Here is a 2,044-nt window from a genome sequence, read left to right on the forward strand (position 1 = left end):
CGGACGATTCAGATGTGGATTCAGAAACTACTGGTGACGAGACAGGCAGTGACTACGACTCAGACACAGAAAGCGAAGAGGATAGCGACGAAGAATTCTTTCGAGCGAGAGCTATCATCCAACGAAGAAGAAAGGGAAATAGCGGGACGAGAACAGCGCAACGCGAGAAAAGGTCAAGGAGGAGAGAACGTAACCGCGACACGGAACAGGAACACGAGAGAGAAAACGAACACGGGGCAGAGAAGACCCGCGCCGACAAGAAAGCAGCGAGAGAGGATAAGCGACGCGCCATAATTGAAGGTCCCAAGGCCGAGGGAAGGTTGAAGCAGCTCGAGCGCGACGAGCGTAAAGCGGGACTAGAAGACGAGGTGGAATCGTTAGTAAAACAACTGTCGCGGATGAGTATCAACGACGCACGTTACGCCGGAATGTACTTCCGCGCCCTCAAGCTAGACCGCGATGTTGTGTTCGCCGTCCGACCACCCTACGCAAGTGCATTTGACGTACCAGCCGCCCCCGCAAACCAACCGCTCCAACCTATCACCCCAGCACCCCGACCCGACCGCTCCTTCCAGACGCGTAACGCGAGCGAAATGACATGCTTCGGGTGCGGCGAGGTCGGCCATGGATTGAGTTCGTGCCCCAAGATACTCGACCTGCTTGAGAAGGGAGCCGTACGCAAGGACACGAATGGGAAGCTGGTGCTGAGCAATGGCAGCCGAATACGACGCGGCCCCACCGAGCCCATCGCGGATGCTGTGGAAAGACAATTAGCAACTACACACTATGCAACACTAGGGTGGGACGTACCTGATGCCCGCCGAGTCCATTTCACCACCAAATACGACACGTTCGACGAATCGGAGGACGAGGTTCTAGTAATGCCTGCCGAGCGTGGCGTCAAACAAGGCAAGACCGCGCGACGAGAGATACTGGATGGAGTTGTAATGCCGCCCAGACCACGAAAGAACGAGCGGAAGAGTCCACCAGGCGAGAGACCAGGCAAAGAGGGGATGAGGATAATCCCCATCGACGTTAAGCCCCAAGAGTATAAGCCAACCGATGAGGACGTTATAATGGAGGACAAGACAATAAGCCTACCGCGTCCTGTGATGCCGAATCACCGGCAATCCGAGTTACCGGGAGGCGCCAAACCGGTTCCGGTTGAAAAGCCGAGGCGTGTGGCGCCCATGCAATCCAAGATTTCGGAATCGGCCAGGCCACGCGAGGTTCTAGATAAGATTCTTAGCGCGCCACTTACCCTTTCGGTAGGGGAAGTGATTGGCGTGTCAAAAGACGTATCTTATCAGCTGCAGGACGCGATTAGGTTTAAGCGCCCTGCACAGCCACCCGCATCCGGGGGAAATGCGGTCGCGCACTCGATTATCTCGCACGATCGGGATGCCCTGATCAAATTAACATTAGAATGTGATGGGCGTCCATTGGACGCAATTGTTGATACAGGCTCGCAGCTAAACATTGTACATAAACGCATTTGGCAAGAGTATATCAAACGCCCACTAGATCGAAGTCGGCGCATCACAATGCATGACGCGAACGGAGGGGACGGGATAATGGACGGACTAGTCCAAAATGTACCCCTCACCTGTGGAGGAATAAGAACTTGGGCAAATCTTTACGTGGCCGAACACGCCCCCTTCGATTTACTGCTAGGTAGACCCTGGCAGCGCGGCAACCGCATTTCTATTGACGAGCGCTCAGACGGCACTTACTTGATTTTCAACAATCCTTTTACTTCCGAGCCCGCGCAAGAGCTACTGGTAGCGCCCACTCGATTGCCAGCCGACGTACACGCCAACGCTATTTACAGCACCGATCAGATCAGCACTGTGATCCCTGACTCGACCGCCTACTTAATGATGTCAGCCACCGGCACGAACGCGAACTGGCCAGCCACGCTATCCGCGGCACCGACGCAAAATGCCGACGACGGCGAAGCGAGGCGTGATGTGACGCCTCCAAGCAGCCCCGATTTGGGGGACTTCATTATTTACAGGACACACTGCGACTGGCGAAAGCTGGG

General features: G+C 55.3%; 1 protein-coding gene across 1 annotated transcript; it reads left to right on the forward strand.

Annotated features, from left to right (window-relative positions):
* Positions 1-12: 12 nt before the first annotated feature.
* Positions 13-1,281, forward strand: GLOTRDRAFT_134716 (uncharacterized protein; the record flags this gene model as incomplete). Its single annotated transcript, XM_007873647.1, has 3 exons — positions 13-172; positions 241-1,229; positions 1,273-1,281. The coding sequence occupies 3 exons, from the start codon at positions 13-15 to the stop codon at positions 1,279-1,281; spliced, it is 1,158 nt and encodes a 385-aa protein (XP_007871838.1).
* Between the last annotated feature and the right edge of the window lie 763 nt (positions 1,282-2,044).

This window comes from Gloeophyllum trabeum, assembly GCF_000344685.1.
Source record: "Gloeophyllum trabeum ATCC 11539 unplaced genomic scaffold GLOTRscaffold_00426, whole genome shotgun sequence".
NCBI lineage: Eukaryota > Fungi > Basidiomycota > Agaricomycetes > Gloeophyllales > Gloeophyllaceae > Gloeophyllum > Gloeophyllum trabeum.